Consider the following 25,328-nt stretch of genomic DNA (forward strand, 5'->3'; position numbering starts at 1 on the left):
AAAAAAAAAAGAACAAATTCTTTATGAACAGTTAAAAAAAAAAAAAGTCTATTACTAATGAGGAGAGTTGGGAGGGGGTAAGAGTCTAAGATTATGTGAGACAAATGGGAGGGAAAAAGCCTCATCGGTCTACCAATGTGGCAGGTGCTTTCATGTAATCTTCCTGTTTCTTTGTGTAATAGAGGAGTAGGAATGGGAAAGAGAAGGTGAAGGTCAGGGTCAAGATTGGCCTGAGAAAGTGCAAATTGGAGCATAGGGCATGGGGAGTGGGGAGGGTGGGTGGCGGCTCATTGTGATCTATCGCTGGACATAGCTGAGGTACAAAGGCAGGAAATTGAGAGGGTGGTGGATACTGAGGGTTCAAGAGGGTGTACAGAACCCATATGGGTTCTGGGGTGCTGTGACCAAGATGAGTTGATGTTTGGGACAGCCTGAGGGGAAAATAGGAAAAAGTAGAGGCTTCTGAGCCTGGCAGCTGTCCAAGGAAGCCACAGGTCTGTCTGTGCAGGAGAAAGAAGAGGCAAGTGAGGATTTCTGTCCCTTCCACCCCCAATGTCTGCCTGCAGTTTTAATCCCAAGGGTAGCGAGGCTGAAAGTCTAGGAGGCCAGCCTGGAGTCTCATCTTTTCTCATCTCTCTCAATTTGCCAGGTGACAGGAGATCCTGGAGCTGTACTGTGGCTGGAGGAGATTCGTCAAGGAGTGGTCAGAGCCAACCAGGACACAAACACAGCTCAGAAAAGTAAATGGGCCAAGTGGGTGTTGTTGGAGGAGGGGAGGAGATGTGGGCTCACAGAAGCCCAGATAATCATGTAGCCTTTCCATCACCTCATCCTTCCTTTCAGCCTCTCAGTGGAGGCAGGCCAGAATCAGAATAGGAGAATTACTGCTTTGACCATAGGATGGAGTTCTCAGCGGTCAATTGGGCAGGAAATTCTCAGGAGTTGAGAGCCCACAGTCCACCTTCAGCCTTTTATGGCTTCCTGTGGGCACTGTCCCCTGTGTACTGTGAGCATGTAAAATCAAGTAGCGGCTCTGGCTAGAGGATGTTTAGTCTTAAGGGTAAGAGAAGAGGTGTTGGCAGGAATGTGAGGAAAAATAGGCAGGATCAGTGCAGCTAGGCACTGGTATTCTGGTGTGGGTTCTGATAGTGTTTGTCCTCAATGTCTGGAGCCCCTCTATCCATCTGTCTGTCTTTGAGTGACTGGAAGGTAAGTGTTACATCAACCACTCTCACTTCTTGGACACTCTGCTCCTACTAAGAAAGCTGTCCTGATGTTCTCTGCCCATCTCTTGTTTGTGCACAAGGTAATTGTCCTTTTCCAAGTCCCATACTACTTTCCTCCAGGAATCCTTCTTTCACTGCTACTTTTCCTTCAGCCACAGCTGTGTGCTTCTTTTTCTCTATCTGCATCCAGCCTGGGATGTACTCTTTCCTCCATCAGATGGGAATTTTTGTGTCTTCCTCCCCTGAATCTTCCCCATGGATAGCACAGGGCCTGTCGGCAGTGCTCTGGAGGTAGCATTGACTTCTCTCTCCTGATGTCCCTATCAGTGGCTCTTGGTGTGGCCGCCATCAATCAGGCCGTTAAGGAAGGCAAAGCAACCCAGACAGAACGGGTGTTAAGAAACCCCGCCGTGGCCCTTCGAGGAGTGATTCCTGACTATGCTGACGACTACCAGCGAGTCCTGGAAGGTGCCGTGGCAAAGAAGCGGCACCGAGGTAATAGCCCTCTTCTGAACCTCTCTCCTTGCCTGCTGCAGTCACCTCTTGCTTCCTCATTGAATCTTCTCTGCTCACCTTGGCTTCTACTTAGGAGACACAGCTTTCTGGGTTCAACATAACATGAAGGATGGCACTCCCTACTACTTCCATCTGCAGACCTTCCAGGGGACCTGGGAGCGACCCCCAGGCTGCTGCCTCAATACCTCCCACCTGACTCGGGAGGAGATCCAGGTTTGCAGGGCCCCTGGAAAGGAGGGGTAATGGATGGAGGAGTCATTACAGAAGAGGCTCCTACCCACTAGGCTCTCTCCTGACTCTACAGTCAGCTGTCACCAAGGTCACTGCTGCTCATGACCGCCAGAAGCTCTGGAAGACCAATGTCAGCTTTGTCATCCAGCTCCAGGCCCGCCTTCGAGGTTTCCTGGTCCGACAGAAGTTTGCTGAGCGTTCCTACTTTCTGAGGACCTGGATCCCAGCAATCATCAGGATCCAGGTGACGGGCTCTGGTTTTCTAAGTCTTCAGGACTTGGGTTTAACTGAACTGCAGGGTCTCACTGCCTTTTTGTTGAGTACCATTGTAATGATCTTTTGGCCTCTGAAGAGTAGTGATTAAGAGGATGGATTCTGGAACCAGACTACCTGGTTTTGAATCCCAGTTCCACTACTTATTAGCTGTGTGACCTTGACGAGTTACTTGCTCTCTCTTTACCTCAATCTCACCTGGCCCTCAGTTTCTTCATCTGCAAAACAGGAAGAATGATAGCATTCACTTTATAGGGTTGTTACGAGGATTAAGTAAGTTTATATCTGTAAAATGCATGGAACAGTACCTGGTAGGTAGGTAAGAACATGGTATAGGTGCTGGCTACCATCATTTTCTACAGAGTACAGAGAGCTGCTTTTTAGCTTGCCCAAAGGAAGAGTGAAATAAGATTTAGTAAGAGGGAGGACTTCCTGGCTAGAAGAGGTGATAGTGGTTTAACAGAGGAGGGGTAGAATACTTTTAGAAAAAGAAGAGTCTTCTTTCTTTCCCCTCCAGTTAGCCCTTTCTATTTTTTTTTTTTTCTTCCACTGTATGGATGGTATTGTGTGGCCTCTGAGACCTACCCTGAAGTAACTGGGACTTGAGGCCAACTCGGAAGATAACCAGGGCACTGTACAAACCAGGGATGATGTGAGTTGAACAGAGACCTCCCTAGGTCAGATGTGATCTGGAGGGCCTCATGGAGGTGGTGCCAATGCACAGATACTTTATTTAATAAACATTTTTACATGGCAAGTATTTGCAAAGCATGCCAGTCAGCATTGGGCAAGGTTGTGAGCTGGGCATGAGACACACAGTGAGTGATCACATCTCTCCCCTTGCAGGAACTGGAATACAGTTGATGTTAGATGTTGGGATATTAAGGATACAAGGACAACACCAGAGGACCCCACGGGAAATGGATATGCAGTTGTGACTGGAAAAATGGCCCTCGATTATGATTAGGGCATGTGGGGTGGTAATTGAGAGCTCAGGCTCTGGAGTCAGAGGATGGAATTTGCCTCCTGGTTCTACCACTTGTGGGCCATATGACTATGGGCATCTTACTGTGGGCCTTCTCCAACACTTAGTTTGCTCATTTGTAATGATCGTACTCGTGAGGATTAAGTGGGGAAATTAAATGTACCTCTTGGTCTGGCAAGTGCTCCATTGGTAGTTGCCATTCTGAGATGTTACATTTGGGGGCATTGGTCCTAGAACCCAATTCAGAACCTTTGCAATCTGCATTTAGTGGTCTGGATCATAGAAATTCCTCTTTCCTGAGTCCATACTGGAATTTCACACTGATTTTAAGGAGACAAAAAGTCACATCAACTGTGGAAGAGGAGATGGAGTCAGAGGGAACTTTCTCTACCAGTGTGAAAGTTGTGTTGACTTTGACCTGGGTCCTGGGAGGCAGAAAGGGAAAGGTGACCCAAAGCTTCAGACCACTTACCCTCTAACTAAGGAGAAGTACAAATAAGAAATGAGGCCACTTGGTTGTTCTGAGACTTTCATCTCTTCTCAAAGCTCTGACCCTAGATGCAGCCCCATTCAGGGTCCTGAATTGTGACCAATCTAAATGGGAGACCTCCTTGCTCTGATTACCTAATAACTCTCTGACAGTAATATACCACAAATGAGATGGCTTTAACAAACAGGAGTTTATTCTCTTATAGTTCTGGAGGATAGAAGTCCGAGTTCAAAGTGCTGGGCTCTAGGGGCTGGGTGAAAGCCCCTCAACCTTGGGCTTCTGCTCTGCCTCTTACTCCTGGCCCCCTGAAGCTAGAGGCATCTCTTCACTCAGGCAGTAGCTGGCTGCTGAGGCTGACAAACCCAAAGTTGAAAAATGAAAAGGCATAGTCCCGATATCATGAAACCACACTACAGGCCATTAATTCAAGTCCATTAAAAGTCCCAACATTGGCAGGGCAGCATGGGAGGCTGCTGAACAATGATTCAACTACATGTAGGGTTCAAGCATCCCATCAGCTGGAGACCTTCCTCAAAGTTGCTTCTTATATACTGGAAGCAGCCCACATCCCTAAAGCAGCTATTCAGCTGCTCTAGTAGATTCCATCATGGACTTTATTAACAATCTCACCATGGGGAATAACTACACCCAGCTGCCCAGCCACTCAGTCAGGCCCAACCAAACTGACATACAACCTTAACCATCACACTCCTCTTTAAGGTAGGAGGAAGGAGCAGAGAGGAGACCTCTTTGCCTAGAAATGGTACTCCCTAGCCTCTAGGACAGCTGATATGGTGCCAAACTGCCTCTTTTACATCTTGTCCCAACAGATTGGTCAGTGTAAGCCTTGCCAGGAGAATTGGCTCTAGAGAAGGGCTAAGAGGACAATCAGATGAAAGAGACACTCAATGTCTGTATTGGAGTATCCCCCAGGACCTGAGCACCTGGGAGATGTTTGACATGGGCCCTAGACAAGAAGGATTTCCATGGGTAGTGACAGAGCTGGGAGGCTGGAGTGGGCACAAACGGGTTGAGGCAGAAAGGTGTAAGGCATGTTTAGAAGAAAGTGAGATGTCTGGTGGAGCTAGAATCTTTAAGAAGGTAGACTGCCAGTGGAAAATCAGATGGGGAGTGGGAGGTCAGAGGCTGAGACCTTCTGGAAACTTTGAGGCTGGGAGAGATGTAGTCCAAGTGGTGTTTTAGGAAGATTAATCTCACAGCAGCTTGGGGCGAGAGGGCAGAGGCTCTCAAACAGAAGGGAGCCATGGGATTTGTGTTTTAGAGATAAGGAGGCTGTGATTTATGGAGGAGATGGTTAGCAGGACTGTTTGTATCAGGCCAGTCAGGGGGAGAGGCCATCAGACTGACAGCTGAGTTACTGGGGGCATGGAGGGGAGATCTGCTTTGAGATGGTCTCAGGAGCTGGATGGTGTAGTTGTGAAGTATGAGTTATGAGAGCAATAGTGACTTGCTGCCCAGATTGCCATTGGCAGAGAAGGGCATATAACCCTGTACCTGTACACATTCTCCACCCATGAAACCATGTGGCTCACCAGACTGCTCTTAACTACTTTGTGTGTATGAGAGAGGGTAGATTGTGTGATGGTGTGGGGGTGGTCTGTGTATGGGTGTGTGAATGTATTCTGGAGGGATGAAGTTGGCAAGTAGGTGTATGCTTTATTAATATCTTTTAAGCCTGTATCTTATGGTTGTGTTTCTGTAAGGAGGTGTTAGTGAGTGTAGGTATGTGTGTTTGATTTTATGGTACATGTATGTGGGTGTGTATGTGTGCTGGTACCAGGGCATGTGGCAGAGGGCACAGATGTTTGGACTTCCCCATAAAGTTGGAAGTGCTTTGAGAACAGACAGTTTTCCCTTCACTACTGCTTGCCTCCCCCTACCCCTTCCCTGGAGAGCCTTGGGCAGGGCTTTTCCCTGAAAGCCTCTTGGACTAATGGGACCAGCTAGGATTACCTCTTTTCCTTTCTTGGTGTGCAGGCTCATTGGAGGGGTCGCAAGCAGCGGAAGATTTACTTGGAGAGGTTGCGGTATTTAAAAGCAAATGTGGATGCTGTGATCAAGGTAACTAGATCATGTGTGGGCCCCTGTCTCTCTTGAAGGACCTCTGAAAACAATTTCTTACTCTTTTCACCTCCTTATGCTCTCTGGAGTTGGCTGAACGGGACCGGGTCTGAGGGATGGGCCCTCAAACCCAGAGCTCTGATGTATTGTGTCTCTCCTTCCAGATCCAGGCTTGGACCCGGATGTGGGCAGCTCGGAGACGATACCGGAGGTGTCTGCGCCACTTCCGGAAGAATGTGAGTGCCATCCTGCTCCCGCATATCCATCCTTTACCCAAGAGACCAGATCAAGGGCAACCTTGACCTTTTTCCCGTCTGTGTTCATGATAGATCAATGCTGTGGTGAAGATCCAGGCATTTTTCCGAGCTAGGAAAGCCCGGGATGACTACAGGATGTTAGGTAAGCGGAGTGATCTACCCTCTGCATGTGTGAGTAAACTGGCTGTGCAAGTCTCGTGGCTCTCAACAGTCAGCCTACAGAAAGTCACACCACTCCAAAGTTTACAAATTGGGACTTAGAGAAGTTGTCTGGCCTTTTTGAGCCCTTTTCTTTCCCTGATAGCTGATAGCCCATACTTGAGCATGCCTTAGAACCTGAGGTGAATGGAGTAGGTGGAGGAGACCTGCCTTTGGAGATCTCCCAGTTTGATAGGAGAGATTGGAATCACTCCAGGGCCAGGCAGGTCTACATATCCCTCCTGGGACTGCACAACAGGTAAGGAAACAGAGTCACAAGTTGTCTATACAGGAATGTGGAACAGGATTTGTAAAAAAGCCCCCCCATTTATCCCAGGAACAAATATTCTTGTCACAGAGAATGCTCCTCTAACCAGTTCTTCCTGTCCCAGGCTTATATTATTTTTCTCATGCCATCATCAAAGCAAAAAGAAAGGGTTCTTTCTCTTCCACCCAGAGTTCCAGCCTTCTACTTTATCCTCTTCCCTGGCCCATGGACTGTTCCACCTCCTGACCTCTGTGATCCAGCACACACAAAGCCAGGAGAGGCATGCTGAGAGTCCTTCTGCAACACTGGGGAGTTTGAGAAGCACTTGAGGGAACTTCATCTTCCTGCCTCACATTCCCTTGTATGTGCTAGACATGCAGGAAAAGCCTTTAAAACGTTCTTCCAGACTGTTCTTGGTCCTTGTCCTTAAAATCCAGAAGTCTAGCCTTCAAGGGTCCCCTTCCTTTTTGTGACGCTGACAATTTGGTTCATTCCCATATTTGCCTCCAGCTCTTTCCATTCACTTTAGCTACTCTACATCAGCAAGCAAGTTTCAGAGTCTCTTCTGACAACCATTTTGGTCTTTTCTTTTTTTCCTGTCTTTTTAATGACCTTTTGCTTTCTTCATGTATAATGTTCTTGATGTCATCCCACAATGCATCTGATCTTCAGTCATTGGAGTTTAATGCATCAAATCTATTCTTCAGATGATCTTTAAATTCAGACAGGATATAATCAAGGTCATATTTTGGCTCTCATGAACTTGTTTTAATTTTCTTCAGCTTTAATTTGAACTTGCATAGGAGCAGTTGATGATCTGTTCCACAGTCAGTGGAAGAAATGAAGAAATAAAAGAGCTGAACAGAAGATTTCAAAGGGTGGCTCAAGAAGACCACCCTTTGTATTATAAAGTATTATAATGAAATGTGTAAAGACCTGAAGTTAGAAAACCAAGAGAGAAGAATACACTCGGTACTTCTCAAGCTAAAGAAACTGAAGAAAAATTTCAAACCTTGAATTGTGGTATTGAAGGGCAAAATAATGAGCAATGCAGGAAATATCAAACAAAGATAGAAGGAATACACAGTTATTGTACCAAAAAGAATTAGTCAACATTCAGCCATTTTGGGAGGTAGCATATGATCAAGAACTAATGGTTTTGAGGGAAGAACTCCAAGCTGCACTGAAAGAATTGGCAAAAAACAAGTCTGCAGGCATTGACAAAATACCCATTGAGACATTTCAACAAACAGATGCAGTGTTGGCGGTGCTTACTTGTTTATCTTAAGAAATTTGGGAGACAGCTACCTGGCCAACTGACTGGAAGAGATCCGTATTTGTGCCCATTCCAAAGAAAAGTGATTCAACAGAATGTGGAAATTAACAAACAGTGTCATTACTATCACACACAAGTAAAATTTTGTTGAAGATAATTCAAAAATGATTGCAGCAATATATTAACAGGGAACTGTTAATTCAGAAATTCAAGCTGGATTCAGAAGAGAACGTGGAATGAAGGAAATCATTACTGATGTCAGATGGATCTTGACTGAAAGGAAAGAGTACCAGAAAGATGTTTTTGTGTTTTGTTGACTATGCAAAGGCATTAGTCTCTGTGGATCATAACAGATTATGGCTAACATTGGGAAGAATGGGAATTCCAGAACACTTAATTGTGCCATGAGGAACCTGTACATAGACCAAGAAGCAGTTGTTCTAATAGAACAAGGGAATATTACATGGCTTAAAATCAGAAATGGTGTGCATCAGGGTGTATCCTTTCACTATATTTATTCAGTCTGTAGGGAGCTTTGGAGGCATAATGCCTAAGGCATTTGACTGCTACCCAGAAGGCTGGAGGTTCAAACCCACTAGTCACTCCTTGGAAGGAAGATCAGGCAGTCTACTTCTATAGTGATACTGCCTTGGAAACCAAAGGAGGGGTTGTTATATGAGTTGGTTCTGACTTGGCGGTTATTCAGTCTGTATGCTAAGCAAATAATCTGAGAAACTGGACTGTATGAAGAACACAGCTTCAGGATTGGAGGAAGACTCATTAACAACCTGTGATATGTAGATGACATAGCCTTGCTTGTTGAAAGTGAAGATGACTTGAAATACTTAGTAGTGAGGATCAAAGACTACAGCCTTAGTATGGATTACACCTCAACATAAAAATAACAAAAATCCTCACAATTGGACCAATAAGCAGCATCATGATAAATGGAGAAAAGATTGGAGTTGTCAAAGATTTCATTTTACTTGGATCCACAATCAACACCCATGGAAGCAGTAGTCAAGAAATCAGATGTTGTATTACACAGTGTAAATCTGCTTCAAGGGACCTCTTTAAAGTGTTAAAGAGCAAAGATGTCACTTTGAAGACTAAGGTACCCCTAACCTAAGCCATGGTATTTTCAATTGCCTCATATGCATGTGAAAGCTGTACAATGAATAAGGAAGACTGAAAAAGAATCTATTCCTTTGAATTGTGGTATTGGCAAAGAATACTGAAAACACTATAGACTGCCAGAAGAACAAACAATTCTGTCTTGGTAGAAGTGCAGCTGGAATGCTCCTTAGAAGTGAGAATAGCCAGACTTGTCTCATGTACTGGCCATCTTGTCAGAAGGGGCCATTCCCTGGAGAAGGATGTCATGGTTGGTAAGTAGAGGGCCAGCAGAAAAGGAGAGACTCTCAAAAAGATGGATTGATACAGTGGCTGCAGAGTTGGGCTTGAGCATAGCCAGGATGGTGAGGATGGCACAGGACTGGGCAGTGTTTTGTTCTGTTGTACACAGGGTCGCTATGAGTTGACGCCAACTCAAGGCACCTAACAACAACAATTCCAGCTCCTAGGTTCCTAGAGAAGTAGGCCCCTTTCCTTTCTGGACCTGAGGCTGTCCTCTTCAGGAGTCATCTCCTTCACCATGGCTCTGTTGGCCCCTTTTCTGGCCATGGACATTCGGGCCCACCTGCTTCCGACGGTCTAGCTTCTTTCCCTCCTTCACCTCTTCCCAGACTGGCCCTCCTTATTTTTCCTTTTGCTTTGCTTTTGTTATGCTAATTCCACTGCCTGAGTCATCCTTTGTCTTCTTCTCTTCAGTTTATAGTTTTTCTAGAAGAATTTGTTTTCAGTTCTGTCTCCAACTTCATTAGCAAATCAGGTGCCACGCAGAGCTCTGTCACTTACTAGCCATGTGGCCCTAGAAGTTACTCAACTTCTTTCTTGCCTCAGTTTTCTCATTTATGAATGGGGATAACTGTAGTACCAAACTTTTTTTTTTTTAATGCATTTTATTGAAATGTAATTTATGTACAGTGAAATACACAAACCTAAAGTGACATGGGTCAATGCTTTTTTCTTTTTTTTGCAGTGTTCCTCCCCTCACCCCTGCAAGCAACAAAGAAAGTTTCCCTCCATATATAAACCTTTCCTTGACCCTCCACAACAACAAACTAATATTTGTCCTTCTGTGATTGGCTTATTTCACTCAGCATAATATCTTCCAAGTCATCCATATTATGCAGTGTTTGTAGACTCTACATTATCCTTTAGTGCTACAAAGCATTCCATTATGTGTGTGTACCGTAGTTTGGTCGTCCACTCTTCCACTAATGGACACGTAAAAAGATGGTTGTTTCCATCTTTTTGCTATCATAAATAGTGCTGTGATTAAAATGAGTGTGCATATACCTGTTCCTGTCTCGGCTCTCACCTCTCTAGGTATATACTTAGTAATGGGAATGCTGGGTCAAATGGTATCTCCAATTCCAACTTTCTAAGGAATCGTCATATTGCTTTTCACAGTGGTTGTATCACTTCACAGTCCCACCAGCAGTGTTTGAGAGTCCCAATCTCTCCACATCCCTGCCAGCATTTGTTATTTTCTGTCTCATTGAACCTTGCCTTCAGTGCTGGGGTGAGACGGTATCTCATTGTTGTTTTGATTTGCATCTCTCTAATGGCCAATGATTGTGAGCATCTCTTCATGTATTAGTTGGCCACTTGAATATCCTTCTTGGTGAAGTGTCTGTTCATGTCTTCTGCCCATTTTTCAATTGGATTATTAATTCCTTTGGTGTTGAGATGTTGGAGTTTTCTATAAATCTTAGAGATAAGTCACTTGCCAGATATGTAATTATCGGCAAATATGAATTTGATACTGTCATTTTTGTTATGTGCTTTGTCGTGGTGTCGATCTCTTTGTTCCATATAATTTTCTGTGCTGAGCTCATTTTGTTTATGAATCATGTTATCTCTTCCTTTGTTGCTATTGTTTTAGTTTTTGTTAAATATTTGTGCTGGTCCTCTTTTTTATTTTGATGTGAAGGTTTATCATTTTTCTTTGAGGTTACCCTGTGATTTATAGTTTTCTTCCCAAGTTTAGAACAGTCCGTTCTATCTTCTTGTTGACTTGACATCCCTACCATCTAGAAGTCTGTAACAACACAGTTTTTTCCACTCTTTTTGGTTTGTAGTTGTCCTCATTTGTCAATTGCTGTCTCTGGTTCCCTGTTTACAATCTTGTAGGCTTCTTTACTTTGGATACTTCCATAGCTGGGTTGGTTTCTGGGTTATATCATCATGTGTATTAACGGTCAGTTGTTGTTGGCTGTTGTGCTTCTCTGTCCATAGGACTCCCTTTAGTATCTCTTGTAAGGTTGCTCTTGTTTTACCAAATTCCCTTAATTTCTACTTATCTGGAAATATTCTAATTTCACCATCATATTTGAGGGACATAATTCTTGGTTGGAAATTTTCCTCTTTCAGGGTTTTATATATACAATCCCATTGTCTTCCACCCACATGGTTTCTGCCGAGAAAGCTGAGCTTAGTCTTATTGGTTGCCCCTTGAAGGTAACTTTTCGTTTTTCCCGTGCTGCTCTCTTTCTTTGTCTTTGGTTTTGGTGAGTTTGATGATGATGTGTCTTGGTGATTTTCTTTTGGGGTCTATCCTGTTTGAGGTTTGTTGGACTTCCTAAATGGATATATTCTCATCTTTCATCATATCAGGGAAGTTCTCCTCCAACAAATCTTGGACAATTTTCTCAGTGGTTTTATTTTTCTCTTCTTATTCTGGGATTCCAATGACATGTAGGTTATTCCTTTTGATGGTATCCCACATGAACCTTAGGCTTTCCTCATTTTGTTTTGATCTTTTTTCTGACTGATCCCTTTCCAAAGAAGAATTCAGGTATTTGTCTTTGATCTTAATTCTGTCTTCCATTGCATCAATTCTACTCCTTTGCCCTTTCAATGTGTTATCTATTTCTGACAATTTAGTATTAATATTCTGGATTTCTATCTGTAGATTTTGAATCATTTCTGATTTTTCATTTATTTTGTCATTTTGTTTTTGTATTTTCTTCTGAAATACTTCTAGGGTTTTGTCTGTGTTTTCCTTGATCTATCTCTCAATTCATTGAAGATACCTAACTATAGTTATTTTTAATTCCTTATTAGGAAGTGCCAATGCTGCATCTTCCTCAGGGATATATTTTGGGTCTGCATCCTGGTTCCTTGTTTCTCCTGCTTTATCTTGCTTCTTTGTGTGAACTGTGATGCTCTGTTATCTCCGAGGCATTGTGATGTTTTTGTGTTTATATTTAATTGGTGACTGTATGTTGGAGTGACTTGCCCACGATTTTCATTTTCTTTGTTTTGTTTGTATGTTATTTACGCAAGCAGGGTACTTTGCTGCGCTCCTCTCTTCACTAGTTGACAGCACTTATACACTTACCACCTATTTCCTTTCCTATTGTCAGCCTCTTGTATGTCCCTGCTGACCTTGGCAAACAGAGCCTATTCTTAGGTCCCTGGAATCCAGATAAGAATGCTATCACTTTAATATCCAAAATGGCTACCGCTTATAAACATTCAAAATGTCTGTGCCCTCGTTCACTTTAAATATCTAAAATGGCTGCTGTGTATAAACAAACAAAATGCACCCTCCGGACAGCAGAAAGTCCACAGCTCCGGTTGTCTCCCTCCTTGCTGTTTCCCTTCCTAGTCATAAGCCACCAACACAGTCATCCCTGCAGCCCTTAGTGACCAGGGCTGATCTTTAGGTCAATTCCAGGTCACAACACCACTTGGAAATATTCAGGCTGTTGGTCCCATCACAGTAGCTGACAGTCTGCAGCTCCGACCGTCTCTGTACTCACTGTTTTCATTCAGGTTTTTCCACTAGTTGGTGCCTAATCCACTTCTGTCTAGTTCCTTTCAAAGCCCAGGGCTCCAGGATTATCTTCTGTATCTATGTAAATTGTTTTTTCTTTTCTTTGTTGAAGATGGTCTTTGTCACTTGTCTGCCTATTCCTCCCTGTAGTACCAATCTTATAGAGTTGTTTTAAGAATTAAATGAGTTAATGTGCTGTGTTTTTTCAAATCTAAGATGCCATCGATTGTCTGAGATTCTGCTATTCTTCACTCCTCAAAGACCCATCCTCTACCCTATAGCTAGATTAGTCCACTAAACCTGTGTGATCGTATCCTTCTCATGCTTAAAACAGTGACTCTCCATTGCCCTGAGGATGATGTCCAATCTCTTGACTGGAGCGTCCAGTACTCTCTGTGATCTACCTGTACCCTAATATCCTCCCACACAGATACCCCACCCCTCACCACCCATGTCCTCTTCACTGTGCTCCAGACATACTGGAATCTCAGTGGTTTCTGAAACAGCCCACGTGCACTCTCACCTCCTTTTCACAGACATCAGTTTGGGCCTCACCTCCTCCAGGAAGCGTTTCTTCAGTCCTCAGATGGGCTTTTGTTCTCCAAAGATCCTCATGCTTGCCCCTCTTATAGCACTGCTGTCATAAGTTGCCATTGAGTCAGTTCCTACTCATGGTGACTCCATGTGTGCAGAATAGAACTGCACTCCGTAGGTTTTTCAAGGCAAATCACCAGCCCTGTCTTCCCAGGTCCCTCTGGGTAGGATTGAACTGCCAGCCTTTCGGTTAGTAATCCAGAGCTTAGCTACCCAGAGACTCCCCTCAAAGCACTAATCACATTATAAAGAATTGTGGTTTATTTGTCTAGTTTCCCTATTGGACTGGGGATCCTTAGGAACAGGGCTGAGGAGTTCCTGGGTGACACAAATGGTTAAACACTTAACTCCTTGCTGGAAGGCTGGCAATAGAACCACTGCTTTGGAGTAGTTCTACTCTGCACATGTGGGGTCACTCTTAGTCAGAATCGACTCAGTGGCAGCTAACAACAAAGACAGGGCCTAGTTCTATTCATTTTTCCAAATCTGACTCCTTCATTTATTACTAACTGTCAAACCTGAGACAGATTGCTTAATTTCTGTGTGCCTTGGTGTTCACATCAGTAAGATGGGATAGTGGTAGTATACTGACTTCACAGGATTGTTATGAGTATGTAAAGCATTTAAAATAGTGTCTGGCCTGTAATACACATGTGTTAGTTTTGTTCTTATCATTCTCTGTAGCTCACAGGTTTCTCTTGCTCAAGTACCAATTCCAAAGTCAAGGAGAATCACCATCTAGCTCCTACCTTCCCTGTATCATAAAAGCATCTCTTGTACCCATGCCACCCCTTGTGGACAGTCACTCCTGAGAGGAGGGTTGTGTGAGGGACAGGAAGGGCTGAGTGGAGGCTCATGGGCAGAAGCGAGCTTGGAATGCAGGATGGGAAGCAGGTTGGTCCAGCAGAGGTAGGGAGTAAATCAAGGTAAAATGAGGAGGCCTGGGATGTTCATCAAGGAGCTCTGGTGGCATAGTGCCTAAGGCACTTGACTACTAACCAGAAGGCTGACAATTCAAACCCACCAGCCACTCTGAGGAAGGAAGATTGGGCAATCTACTTCCATAAAGATTGACTGCCTCGGAAACCCAAAAGGGGTCACTATGAGTCAGAATCGACTCAATGGCAGTGAGTTTGTTTTTTTTTGGGGGGGGGGGGGCAGGGGATGCTCATCAGAGGGAGTGGGGCTTGGCTTTGGTGTGGAGACCACTAGGGTAGGCCCAGACTGAGTGAGGGTGAATCCAGAGGCAGGGGTAGAATAGCACCTATGTCACACCTGGTTATCAAAGACAAAGAGTCATGGGACAGGGCTGACTGGGAGCCTGCTGCCCTCGAGCAGAATGGGTACTGATGGTGGGTTATGTCTGAAGTAGGGAACTGGCGAGGAGGCCTCTGATGAGGGCATGTTTAATCCTGACACCTCTCTTCCCTTCAGTTCACACACCCCATCCCCCACTCAGTGTGGTTCGAAGATTTGTCCACCTCTTGAATCAAAGCCAGCAGGACTTCTTGGCTGAGGCAGAGCTGCTGAAGCTCCAGAAAGAAGTCGTCAGGAAGATCCGGTCTAATCAGCAGCTGGAGCAGGACCTCAACGTCATGGACATCAAGATTGGCCTCTTGGTGAAGAATCGGATCACCCTGCAGGTGAGGGCCCAGCAGCCCAACCTCTCCCACATCCAGCTCCTTACACCTCTGAATAGGTGACACTGACCATTCCCTGGTCACTAATCAAATCTTCGAAAAATATCACTTGGCTCGAGTCCTTGTGCCAGTAGCCCTCTGAGTAAGTCATTTGTTGGGGGCACGTGCTGTAACAGAAAGAACACTGGACACAGAATTGGAATGCCTGGCTTTGCTAATTCCTAGTGATAGGAGGAACTATGGGGTTGATCCTTTAACCTAAGTCTGTTTCCTCATTAGTCAAGTGGGAATAATGAGAGTGCTTGTTCTACCAGGCCAAATGCAGAGATATGTAGGAAAGTTCCTTAAACTGTCAATTACCATACAAATATGCAGTGATGGGCATAGTAATATCCCCACCTCAGATTTGTACAATAGTCTAATAAGAAATAATAGTAAAAACCAATAGACGTGATGCTTTAGCCTAACAGCCCAATTCTCTTTAAAGACTCACTCCTGTGAGAACAGAAGTGCCAGATGGACTCTCAGGGCAGTAGGGGGGGCCCTTCCTCACCCCAGAACCATTTAATTTCCCCCAGCTCGTGCCTATTCATTGAACAGCAGAAAACCCTGGCTCCCCAAGCCGCTGATTCTAGACCATATGTTCTGTGCTTTGTGCTGGCCTGGGTTGTATCACCCGCTCCCCTACCCCTGCAGGAGGTGGTCTCCCACTGCAAGAAGCTGACCAAGAAGAATAAGGAACAGCTGTCGGATATGATGGTTCTGGACAAGCAGAAGGGATTAAAGTCGCTGAGCAAAGAGAAACGGCAGAAACTAGAAGCATACCAGCACCTCTTCTACCTACTCCAAGTGAGCAGAGGACTTTAGAAGGAGAAGTCTCCACCATCCCCTGAGGGCCTGGGACCTTGAGGCTTTCATGTGTGTGTCTTTTCCTCCATGCAGGATGTCCTTTCCCACAATCTTGATGCTTTGTCCCAAGGGAAAAAGACTATTTCCTCCCCTGTTTTTCTGGAATATTTCCAGTACCCTGAGAAAGTGTGACAGTGCTTTCTCTATTCCAAGTTTCCATTAGGAAAGCCTTTCTTTATCTGATCACTAGTCCTTGAGTTGCATTATCAGCCCTTCCTGACTTCCCCATTGCTTGCAGACTCAACCCATCTACCTGGCCAAGCTGATCTTTCAGATGCCACAGAACAAAACCACCAAGTTCATGGAGTCAGTGATTTTCACTCTGTACAACTATGCCTCCAACCGCCGAGAGGCCTATCTCCTGCTCCAGCTGTTCAAGACAGCACTCCAGGAGGAAATCAAGTAGGTTTTCCTGATGGGAAGGGAATAGGGTAAGAGATGACAATGTTGGCTCCTTCACAAAATGACTGTTGAGATTTGAATGTAGAAAAGAAATCCTAAGACCTCTTTTCCCTGCCTCTTATGGAAACTGTAAGACATCTCCGAGGACAACAGAATGGGTGGATAAGGGCTAGCTTGTTAATACGAAGGATGAGATGGTGACATCAGGGCCTTCCTTCAGGTGGGAGACACTAGAGAAAGCTTCTAGGAGCCAACATCTCAAAAGGGAAAAGCAGTTGGTTGTCTTACACAGAGGTGGGAGACCAGCTTCAATGACTCCTTGAACCACAGGTCAAAGGTGGACGAGCCTCAGGATGTGGTGACAGGCCACCCAACAGTGGTGAGGTTGGTGGTGAGATTTTACCGAAATGGGCGGGGTCAGAGTGCCCTGCAGGAGATCCTGGGGAAGGTTATCCAGGATGTGCTGGAGGACAAGATGCTCAGTGTCCACACAGACCCTGTTCACCTCTACAAGAACTGGATCAACCAGACTGAGGCCCAGACAGGGCAACGCAGGTGAGCAGACAGGGCAGAGGGAGAGCTCTCTTAGATCAGTTTGGTCTTGGTCCCCACTGGGGAGGCTTGATATACTTTGAAGATAGCATATAAATGAGCATGCTATTTATACAAATATGACACCAGCCTTATAGGAATAAATAAGGTAGCCTTTTAGACCCCCCTTTGGTAATTAACATGGAGATAACTCCAGACATAGTGGGCTTAACATAGAATGAGCACAGATGAATATGCAAATGTTCTAATTGCTGTGCCAATGCTTGCAAATGATATGATATAAATTTACTGGGAGTTGGGCTATGGATCCTGATTGATAGGAGTATAGATGAATATTCAGACTTACAGATGAATAGGCAAATGCCATAGTGGGAGAAATAGAGTGGGGGAATTACTCAGGGGAGCAAGTATTAGAGAAATGGAGCTACTGAGGACGGAAGGCCATACTGGTGGCTGCTCTGGGTGGGACCAGATTCTTGTAGGTAGGACCCAACCTTCCCTCCTGCCCCATCTGCCAAAGACTAGATGCAGAGCAGTATCCTGGTTTCCTCCCAGTTCCCCTTTCCGGGAAGTCTTTCCACAGATCTCCAGGTTCTCCATTCCTTTCTATTCCCTTCCACCTCCCTACTCTTCACCTTCCACCTACATCTCTCCAGTCCTCTCGGAGTCCTTTCCCTGATTCTGGTCTGACCCCCTTTAGCATGCTGGGCTGCCCTTAGCATGTTTATATGACTTCTGTTAGATGAAGAGTTTAAGGGGTATGGATTTTGAAAGTAAGTTGGGGCGGGGGCCCTCCAGTTGATGTCTTATCTCTCTGTCCACAGCCACCTCCCCTATGACATCACCCCAGAGCAGGCCTTGAGCCACCCTGAGGTCCAGAGAAGACTGGACATCTCCATCCGCAACCTGCTCACCATGACGGAAAAGTTTCTTATAGCCATCATCTCATCTGTAGACCAAATTCCGTATGTAGGGCAGCTCCACCCCAGCCCAGGCAGGGGCTCTCAAGAGGGTCAGGCTGAGATGGGAATAGCAGAGCAACAGTGAAGGGAGGGAGGCAGGAGGGAAATGGAGCTGAGAGTCAAAGGGACTCCAGGAGAAGCCTGGAGGATGCTTGAAGCCCCTGCTAGAGAGTTGAACTGGACTACAGCATGCATGTTTGTAGCTCATCAGGACATCACTGCAGCTAGAGAAAGGAACCTAAAATGATCATGGAGACAGACGTTGTCTGAAAGTAGATAGGGAGAAAATAGGACTCTTCAGTTCACAAAGTTAAAAAAAAATCTTCAAACTAAGAAAACAGTTTATCGTTATCTGCTTTCATGGTCTTGCTATAAGGATTCAATGTGGTAAAATCAGCATGTGACAAACTCAGTTTTATGAGTTGCTATTATTATCATTATATGGTTATTTTAGCTTCATAACCCAAAGATATAGCCAGTGTTCCCCATGTTATAGATTAGAAAACTGAAGGTCATAAACTGGATGATTTGCCTAGATCATACCACCCATAAGTGGCAGAGCCCAATTTAAACTAGGCCTTTAAGGTTGAGTATGAACTGATATTCTTAAATTTTAGTTAACATATGACTTTTCTAAAGCAAATTAATGAAAATGTGGCAAGGTGGACATGATCTATATCCATCTTTCAACCAGCCAGCATTCCTGGTGCTCAGTGCTACACGGGACAGAGTAAGGATGCCGGAGGGAAGATCCTGCAGAATTCATAATCAGCTCTCCAGACCCAGAGAACTGGGCTAAAGATTTACAATTAAGGTTCAGAGAAGGTTGCCCTAGGCCAACTAAAGGAAAGTACGCAATGAGCTGTGAACTTCTGCCTCTGGTACCCCAGGAGGTGGAAATAGCTTTTAAATGAATTTAATTAAATTTGTAGGTGGTAGATCTATAATGGGAAGAAGAAGAATAATAAGGTCTAGCACATTTAAATAGCACTCTACCATTATATATTACTATCACAAAAACCCTGTGAGGTTAGGAGGGCAAGAATCATCATTCCCATTTTTCAGACCAGGAAACAAACTCACAAAGGGGAAGGAAATAGCTGAGGATGATCTCTGTTTAGTGGTAGTCAGGACTGGAGCCCACAGCTTCTCCCAGTTCATTGTTTTGGGTTCTGCATCTAGCCCAGACCAGGACTCTCACAGGTGCTGTGTAATAAGTGACACAGTTGGTAGCCTCAGAGCTGTCCTGAGACAAGATTTTAACTATGGGTATCAGATACCCAAGGTATAGGCTAAAATGCCTCTGTGGGGGAAGGTGGGAATGGATATGGGATCTGGAATGTTCTGCATGGGATATTAAGAGGCCATCAAAGAAGAGCATCTCAGGCTAGGTTGCAGGCTGTGTAAGAGCTTGGTGGATGACAGAGCCCTGGTCCTGGGTACTGGCACAAAGGCAGTGGGGAGGAGGGAGGCCAGAGATGTTTGGAGGAAGGCAGCAGGTAGCTGGCTATATACAGTGGAGGGACAGTGCTTGAGCTCCACTGTGGCGTGGCTGAGCCTGGGGAAGAAAAGGCAGGCAGGTGCTCATGCCTTGAGCTCTGATAGAGATGGACAGAGCCACAGTGTACCTGTTGCTTTGTCCCCAGGTACGGGATGCGATATGTGGCCAAGGTCCTGAAGACAACCCTGATGGAGAAGTTCCCTGATGCCACAGAGAGTGAGGTCTATAAGGCAAGTGTTATCTTCCCTCCCCCACCTCTTGAGCCTTCCTTTACCCTGCTGGTACTTATAATCCCCTCCTCCTCAGACTCAGACAAAAGGACAGAAAACCCTATGCCATAAAATTTCAAGAAAGAAAATATTCACCTGTAAATCGGCCCTGGCTCACCAGCAGGACCTCAGGTGGCAGCTTGAAAGGCACCGGGACACTAGCTAACAGAGTAGACAATCCTGGACTTGTCTGGAGATTTCAGTTCTAGTTCCAGCTCTTGATGTGTGACCTTGAGCAAGTTGCCAGCCTGCTCTGGATCTGTTTTCTATAAAATGAGGATATTGGCTCAGGTGGTCTCTTTCAAATGAGTGAGCTGGGAGAATGGGCCTGGGGCTATCAGGGCAGACCTCAGAGCACTTCTGGGATAGTCTTCTCTGTCTTCAGGTCGTAGGGAATCTCCTGTACTACCGCTTCCTCAACCCAGCTGTAGTGGCCCCTGACGCCTTTGACATTGTGGCCATGGCAGCGGGTGGTGCCCTGACCACCCCCCAGCGCCACACCCTGGGAGCCGTGGCTCAACTCCTGCAGCACGCTGCAGCTGGCAAGGCCTTCTCTGGGGAGAGCCAGCACCTATGGGTCCTGAACAACTATCTGGAGGAGACGCATCTGAAGTTCAGGTCTTGGGTCTTGGCATCCCTCCTCCCTGTTTCCTTATTCTCCTCTCATCCTCCTTCCTGGCCTACTTCTCCTTGGAATCCAGGAAGAGGTAAAGAGGATAGTCAGTGGGCTAGAAGAGAGTTAGAAGGACTCCCCAGTGGAGAGAAAAAAGGACTGTTAAAGGAAGTTGGCTCGCAGGGGCGTTGGAGAAAGGTAGGGCAGGACAGAGGGGCAGAAGCTAGAGCTGGAGAGTTAGAATTGGCTTGAACAGTCACTGGAGAGGGCCGGGGGAAGGATAATGGGAATGGAAAGCATGTTGGGAGGCACTGTCTCACATGCCCTCCTTTGGAGATAGGAAGTTCATCTGCCGAGCCTGCCAGGTACCAGAACCAGAAGAGCGTTTTGCAATGGACGAGTACTCAGACATGGTGGCTGTGGCCAAACCCGTGGTATACATCACTGTGGGGGAGCTGGTCAACACGCACAGGGTGAGGGGCTGCAGCCTAAAAGGTGCTGGTAGGAGCTGGGGTTTGGAAGTCTACAGTGGCCCAACTCAGACCCTGCATCTTCTCTATTTTCCTCCTTGCAGCTATTGCTGGAGCACCAGGACTGGATCGCCCCTGATCACCGTGACCCCCTGCATGAGCTCCTGGAGGATCTTGGGGAGCTGCCCACTGTCCCTGACCTTATTGGTGCGTGCCACCCGTGGCACCTAGGGCCAGCTTTGCAGGGGGGGGGCACAGAGAAGGGCAGGCAGGCGAGTGGGCAGGGCATGTGAGCACACTCTCTCTAAAATTTTGTTCAGTCTGAGATGTACGCCAGGCAGCTAGTTACACACTCTTCCTCCTTCTCCTGTCTGGTACTGAGATGGACACAAACTGATCTGAAGAGAGTGGACAGACATCAGAGGAACCCAGTATTATTGTATAAATGAGCAATGAAGTTGTGTGAGGTAGATGTGGGGATAAGGGCCTGTTTTGGGTAGACTAGTGATAGTTTTCTACTCTGTTACAATCTCAGAAGATTTCTCTGATGAGGAGGGATTTTATAGGAGCTGTGTGGGATAGGGAAGGGGACAGCTGACAAGAGTGGAAAGGCAGGGTAGAGGTGGTGACAGATAGGAAAGAAGCAGGAGCTCCAGGCTTAGGGAGGCAGAGCAACCTGTCCTCAGGACACCCAGGGCTAAGAGTATCGGGGAGGCACATCCCCAGAACACAGCTCTGTGAGTAACAGTACTTCCATTGGTGCTCAGGGTTGAGGGTAGGAAAGCTTCCTAGAAGAAGCTTGGCACGTGGAGAAGCATATTTACTGTGACCCCATCTGTTTGTGTCTGTTTGTCTCTCTCTCATTCTTCACCCCGCCTCAGGGGAGAACATAGCTGCAGATGGGAACACGGATCTGAGCAAGCTAGAAGTGTCCCTGACACTCACCAACAAGTTTGAAGGGCTAGAAACAGACATTGATGATACCAATGCCCAGAGCCTGCTTCTGAGGTTGGTGAGACTGACCTCGGCCCCTGCTCCCCTGGGCAGCTCTCTTCTTCTTTAGGAAGTTCTCCTTGAAGTCTACCTAGCATTCCCCTTTGCTACAGTCTCAGCTGTTTTCCTTCTCAGCTTTTTGCTGTGTTGTAGCTGAAGGCAAAGGAATGGCTAAGATATTGGTAACCATGGATGTTTGCATATTGTTATGCTATTTACCAAGTGCTTTTTTACATGTTATCATTTAATCACAGGACAAGCTATGAGGTAGATGGTGGTTTCCTTGTTTCACCATTGAGGAAAAAAGCTCAGTAGTTAAGTGACTTGCCTAAAGTCCCCCAGCTGGTCGGTGGTAGAGCTCATGTTCTAATTCTTGGTCCTTGTTGAGTGCTGGTGGGGAGATGGGCATGGAGGTTTTCTTCTTCAGTTCTGCAAAGATGAGGCAGGGCCCTCAGCAGGGCTGGGCTGGCCGTCTAGACAGAAGAGGAGCCTTTTAAAATTCCCAGCTCAAACTCCCTGTCAACAAAGCACGCCCCTCAATTCATTCATTAATTCATTCACTCACTCGGTAAACAAGTGAGCTAGGTGTGCTCCTTTGTCCTACCATCAAAGGGCTTATAGCCCAGTAGGGATAGAGATGAAGACACAGTCAGAGAGCCACCAATAGAGAAGTGGTTATCAGGTGCTTTAAGAGCTCAGGAGAAAGGACATCTTGGTTGAAAAAGGACTCACAGAGGAAGAAATGAGTGCTTCAGCTGAAGGATTCAAATGAAGACAATATGGGGGGAGGGAAGAGTTAGGCAGAGGGCACAGAAGTATAAGAGGACACAGTGTGTTCAGAACTATGAGGAGTTCTGTATTAGACCCATCAACCAACCACCTTCCAGGTCTCCCTCCTAGGCTGCGTTCTCCTCACAACACTTCCTGGCCATTCCTCTCCTCACTCGCTTTCTTGACCTTCCAAACATCCTTGGCAGCTATATGCAAGCCAAGGTCCACTTGCTTTCTGCTGCCTGGCCAGCCCCATGTCCAGACCCTTCCCTTCCTGCCTCAGCCAGCTCCCATCACTCCCCTCCTCCTGTAGCACCAAGCAGATGTTGGCTGACATCATACAGTTCCACTCTGGGGATTCCCTCAAGGAGATATTGTCCGTCTCGGCTTCCAGAGAGCAGGTGAGTGCAGCTGGGCTAGCCGACGGGTACTGTCTCATTCGTTGCCCCACCTCACCCCACCAGCACTGCTGATTCCTTCCCCTGAACCTCTCCCACAGTCTGTCACAAGTTGATACCTGTGCTTACCAGTAATGGGAGCTCTACCTAGCCATGGCCTCTGCCCCCAGGGACCTACCCTACAGGCTGAGAACAGCTTTAGCCTCTACCTCCTTCCCAACTCCCTACACATTGAAACAAGAGTAAGTTCTGGAGGACACCTGGCCCTTATGTCAGTGCTAGGGGCTGTGAGGGGAGTGCCAAGAGGCAGTCTGGGAAGCCTATCGAGCATAGAAGGGCTGGCGCTCAGCAGAGAGGAGTCTGCTTGAAGGCCTAGAGGTAGGAGAAGGTGGTAAGTAAGTGGGTGGAGGACCGAGGGCAAATTGGGCCAGCTGGAGAGAAGACTAAGCCAGGGGCTTCCCGGAGAAAAGGTGGTAACAGCTAGTAGAGGCATGTCCCAAAACACAGGACAGATGGAGGGAAAATGCCCCCAAAAAACCTTGTGCCATCACAAAGCTTTGTTGTTTGGAAATCCCAGCCAGTGTCTGTCCAAAAAAAAAAAAAAAAAACTCACTGCCATCGAGTCAGATCCAACTCATAGCAACCTTGGGTTTCCAAGGCAGTATCACTACGGAAATAGATTGTCCAACCTTCCTTCCGAGGAGTGGCTGGTGGATTTGAATTGCCAGCCTTCTAGTTAGCAGTCAAATGCCTTAGGCACTAGTCCTTTATCCTATAGCTTCTGTATGGGCCCCCTCAGACCACTCCCTGCCCAATGAAGATCCATAATGCCTTCCATGTTTATGGTGTTGCCATCCCACATCCCTTTCCCCAGATGCTGACCTTCCGGGGGTACTTCCTGATGACAGAGAAGTACCCTTTTTGAAGGGTACTTGTTGCTAGAAGATTTCCTTGTTGCTAGTATCCCTGGGGATCTGGCCTAGCTTGGGGGCAAGATGGTAGGCCATGGCAGACCCCTCCGGTCTCTCTGCAACACACCACCCCCTCCCCGGCAGGAAGTGGCTCATGAGCGGCTGATGGGCCGGCGCCAGGCCTGTGAGGCCCAGACCCCTGAACCGCTGTGGCGACACCGCTCACTGACAGCTCACTCCCTCCTACCACTGGCAGAGAAGCAAAGGCGTGTCCTGCGGAACCTGCGCCGGCTTGAGGTCCTGGGATTGGTCAGTGAAGCCAGCGACTACCAGGGGCTGGTGGATGAGCTGGCCAAGGTAACAACCTAGGCCTAGAATCTCTGTGTGTGTGTGTGTGTGTGTGTGCACACACGTGTAATATTGATACCCTGGGGAAAAGCTTCTTCCTGGTGCCCACCCACAATTGTTACCAGCCAGAAGGGAAATGATTTGATGGCAGTGGGTTTTTTAGAAGAAGGGAGACCTCTATCTTAAGACTTTGAAAGGAAAATCTTAAAATTAGTGTTCTGGTTACCTAGTGCCACTCTGACAAGAATATACCACAAATGGGATGGCCTTAACAAACAGGAGTTTATTCTCTCACAATTAGGAAGCTTTAAGTCCAAGTTCAAAGTGCCAGGCTCTAGGGGCTGGGTGAAGCCCCTCAACCTTGGGGTCCAGCTTTGCCTCCTGCTCCTGGCCCACTGGCCCTAGAGGCATTTCTTCATTCAGACAGCTGCTGAAGCTGAGAAGCCCCAAGGTTGACAAGTCAAAAAGGCACAGTCCCGATGTTACCAAACCACATGGCAGGCCATTAACTTAAGTCCATTGTAAGTCCCAAGGTCAGCAGAGCATAGCAGGCTGCTGAGCAACGACACGGCTACATGTAGGGTCCAAGAGTGCCATAGGCTAGAGACCATTCCCAAAGGCTTCTCCTTATATACAGGAAGCAAACCACATACCCAAAGGCAGCTACTCAGCTGCTTGTGGTAGATCCCACCATGGAGTTGATTGCCAGTCTCATCATGGGGAATAACTACCACCAGCTGCCCAGCCACTGAACCAGGCCCAGCCAAGTTGACACACAAACCAAACTACCACAATTAGCTAGAAAAGGGGCATTATTCTTGTAACTCTCTTTTACTAAAAATCAAGGAGCTTTGAAACCAGTTACTTTTCATGGTGGGAGGCCCCAAGATATCCTTTGAAGGTTTGGGGATGAGATTCTTGAAACTTTCCTCCTCGGAAAAACTTCCTTGAGATCTTCCCCTTCCTGCTTTTCCTGAAGATTCTCACAAGGAGTTGTTCTTGGGCTTGAGTCAGGCCCCCAGGCCCTTCTATCCAGAAGGGCCAACCCCCCCCCTCCCTCATTCCGCCCACCCCCTCCCTCATTCCGCCCAACCCCAGGACATCCGCAACCAGCGCCGCCACCGGCAGAGGCGGAAGGCAGAGCTGGTGAAGCTTCAGGCCACATTCCAGGGCCTGAGCACCAAGACCACTTTCTATGAGGAACAGGGTGACTACTACAGCCAGTACATCCGGGCCTGCCTGGACCACCTGGCCCCCAACCCAAAGTACGTGCCATCTTCCCACACC

General features: G+C 46.6%; 1 protein-coding gene across 1 annotated transcript in view; it reads left to right on the top strand.

Annotated features, from left to right (window-relative positions):
• The window catches only part of IQGAP3 (IQ motif containing GTPase activating protein 3), a 57,338-nt gene that overhangs the window by 30,288 nt on the left and 1,722 nt on the right, over positions 1–25,328 (top strand). The window contains exons 16-35 of the mRNA XM_042782014.1: positions 650–740; positions 1,554–1,721; positions 1,816–1,955; positions 2,047–2,217; positions 5,720–5,803; positions 5,968–6,039; positions 6,133–6,202; positions 14,737–14,945; positions 15,639–15,791; positions 16,090–16,253; positions 16,584–16,808; positions 17,630–17,770; positions 19,414–19,498; positions 19,923–20,155; positions 20,491–20,623; positions 20,725–20,827; positions 21,502–21,628; positions 22,698–22,785; positions 23,838–24,050; positions 25,140–25,306. Coding sequence (XP_042637948.1) covers positions 650–740; positions 1,554–1,721; positions 1,816–1,955; positions 2,047–2,217; positions 5,720–5,803; positions 5,968–6,039; positions 6,133–6,202; positions 14,737–14,945; positions 15,639–15,791; positions 16,090–16,253; positions 16,584–16,808; positions 17,630–17,770; positions 19,414–19,498; positions 19,923–20,155; positions 20,491–20,623; positions 20,725–20,827; positions 21,502–21,628; positions 22,698–22,785; positions 23,838–24,050; positions 25,140–25,306 — 2,837 coding nt within the window. The remainder of the gene's footprint in view (positions 1–649; positions 741–1,553; positions 1,722–1,815; positions 1,956–2,046; positions 2,218–5,719; positions 5,804–5,967; positions 6,040–6,132; positions 6,203–14,736; positions 14,946–15,638; positions 15,792–16,089; positions 16,254–16,583; positions 16,809–17,629; positions 17,771–19,413; positions 19,499–19,922; positions 20,156–20,490; positions 20,624–20,724; positions 20,828–21,501; positions 21,629–22,697; positions 22,786–23,837; positions 24,051–25,139; positions 25,307–25,328) is intronic.

Source organism: Orycteropus afer, unplaced genomic scaffold (assembly GCF_000298275.1).
Source record: "Orycteropus afer afer isolate SDZICR_OR568_19922 unplaced genomic scaffold, OryAfe1.0 scaffold00217, whole genome shotgun sequence".
NCBI classification, from domain to species: Eukaryota; Metazoa; Chordata; class Mammalia; order Tubulidentata; family Orycteropodidae; genus Orycteropus; species Orycteropus afer.